This window comes from Prionailurus viverrinus, chromosome A1, assembly GCF_022837055.1.
Source record: "Prionailurus viverrinus isolate Anna chromosome A1, UM_Priviv_1.0, whole genome shotgun sequence".
Classification (NCBI taxonomy): domain Eukaryota; kingdom Metazoa; phylum Chordata; class Mammalia; order Carnivora; family Felidae; genus Prionailurus; species Prionailurus viverrinus.
This window is the reverse complement of record NC_062561.1, coordinates 88,037,666-88,039,983: the sequence shown is the minus strand read 5'-3', so window position 1 is coordinate 88,039,983 and position 2,318 is coordinate 88,037,666. Positions and strand designations below refer to the sequence as shown.

Here is a 2,318-nt window from a genome sequence, read left to right as displayed (position 1 = left end):
TGTTTATGCTTATAAACTGGTATGAAGAACAGCAGTTAAGTTAATCAATTTTGGAAACAAATGATCATAAACTGAGAGAAACTTTCTAACAAAGTATTTATGATTGAATTAATATTGTCAGTTGTCGATGAGGTAATTTGCTAACAGGGCTACGGCAAAGTTCTTCATGCCAAAAAATGTGACTGTGGATGATTCTAGAGTCTTTACCCTTAACTCTAGATAGCTATTTTCCACCTTGATATTTATGTGTTCTGTTTAGAGACTGGATGCTTCCTCAGGACTTTCTGAAAAGCCCTCACCACATCTTTGTTTCTCAAGCTGTAGATGAGTGGATTTAGCATGGGTGTGAGGACAGTGCAAAATACAGATACAGCCTGTTCTTGCTCAGGAGTGTGGGAGAAACCCGGTGTCATGTACATATAAACACATGGTCCTAGATAAAAACTTACCACTGTAAGATGAGATGAGCACGTGGCCAAGGCTTTGTTCCTGCCATGGGAAGATTTTATATGAAGAACAGCAAGGAAGATGAAAGTGTAGGAAGCCATGATAAGTCCAAAAGGGACAATGATAAAAGCAATGCCCATCGCTAAGACCACCAGCTCATAGGTGGAAGTGTCTTTGCATGAGATCTTCATGATTGCTGGCATCTCACAGAAGAAATGGTGGATTTCTCTGGAACCACAGATAGGTAGATTCATGGTATAGAATGTGTGGGCTGTGGAAGCTAATATGCCCCCAATCCAAGACACTATGGTCATTTGCAGACAGACCCTGTGGTTCATAATGACTGCGTATCTCAAAGGGTTACAGACAGCTACATATCGGTCATAAGCCATAAGGGTCAAGAGGATGGATTCAGCACCCCCAAGAGTAAAGAAGAAAAATATCTGGATTCCACAGGCAAGACGTGTGATGTCTTTTCTTCCAGAGAAAAAGTTTATCATCATCTTTGGAACAGTGCTGCTGATGAGGGCCAGATCTATGAAAGACAGCTGGCTGAGTAGAAAGTACATTGGAGTGTGGAGCCTCATGTCTATCCATATGAGAAAGAACAGAATGATATTCCCAGTGACTGCAGCAAGGTAGATCAGGATGATAATGTAGATAAGGATGCTGACATACTTCATATTGGGGAAGAGTCCTGAGAGAATAAAATCTGTTGTTAATGTCTCATTTTCTCCCTCCATGGCTATGACTGTTCTAGTTGAACCAAAAGAAGAAGACAAGAAAAACAAAAGCAAATGAAATGTTATAGGACCTCACAAAATATTTTTTATTGTTGATAAGTTATTGATATAATAATGCAAGATAAAATAAAACTCTACAAATTTCAGTGGCTTATGAAAAAAAAATGTGTTTTCTTGTCCCCATATCTGTGGGTCAGTTTTGCTTTAGGCTGAAGGTCAGGTACAGATATACTTCACCACATGTCTCTCAGTCTGCAGCTTGCTCTTCTCAAGGAAAATAGCAAAACCTAAACAGGGGCAAGTAGAATCACATGATCTGCACTGAGGCCTGAGCTCAAGATTGACTCTACCATTTCCAACCACATTCCACCAACTAAAGAAAGTCACACACAAAGATCCCAACATCAATAGTGTGGAGAAGTAAGCTCTGCATACAGTGAATCATGAAAGCATGAGGAGTGAAGAAGGGGTTGGAAGCAATTAATATAAGCTATATGTTTCTCAAAACTCATAGACCACCATCCTCAGTTTCATGGTCTTGGTGCTGGGTTTTCAGATATCCCCTTATTTGATTCTTTTTTTTAATTAACTAGTCTCCACATCCAACATGGAGCTTGAAATTATGACTCGAAGATCTAGAGTCTCATACTCTACCAACTGAGCCACATATGTGCCCCCCATGATTCAATTCTTAATCTTCTGTTTAACGTGTTTGGTTAAGCCCTAATAATGAAGATCTATGGATATTCTATGATCACAAACTAATTTCACTATGGTGAACAATTCAATGTCATAGGTAGCCATTTAATATATGCATAGTTAGGTATGCGACAGGTACACGCATGAACACTTAGCAGTCCTTTGCCTGTGGATCTGGTTACATAAATCCATAGAAGAAATCATAGATGGGTATGAAGTAGAATGCCATGAAATAAATCTGTTATTATCCCTGTATTTGAATGGAATTGGGATGTCATTTCCTAAAACATCACACTTCAATTAAGAGATGAATGGATATAGTCAGTGGTGTGTTCTCCTTTAGATTTATTCATAGGAGCTCAATATGAAGCACATCAGGATCAACTCAGAAAAAATTATTAAATCAGGTTCTAGGAGCTGTAAACAAGT

General features: G+C 38.7%; 1 protein-coding gene across 1 annotated transcript; it reads right to left on the bottom strand.

Annotated features, from left to right (window-relative positions):
• Positions 1-242: 242 nt before the first annotated feature.
• On the bottom strand, positions 243-1,190 carry LOC125164039 (olfactory receptor 2T11-like). The gene has a single exon (XM_047856476.1). The coding sequence runs from the start codon at positions 1,188-1,190 to the stop codon at positions 243-245; it is 948 nt and encodes a 315-aa protein (XP_047712432.1).
• Between the last annotated feature and the right edge of the window lie 1,128 nt (positions 1,191-2,318).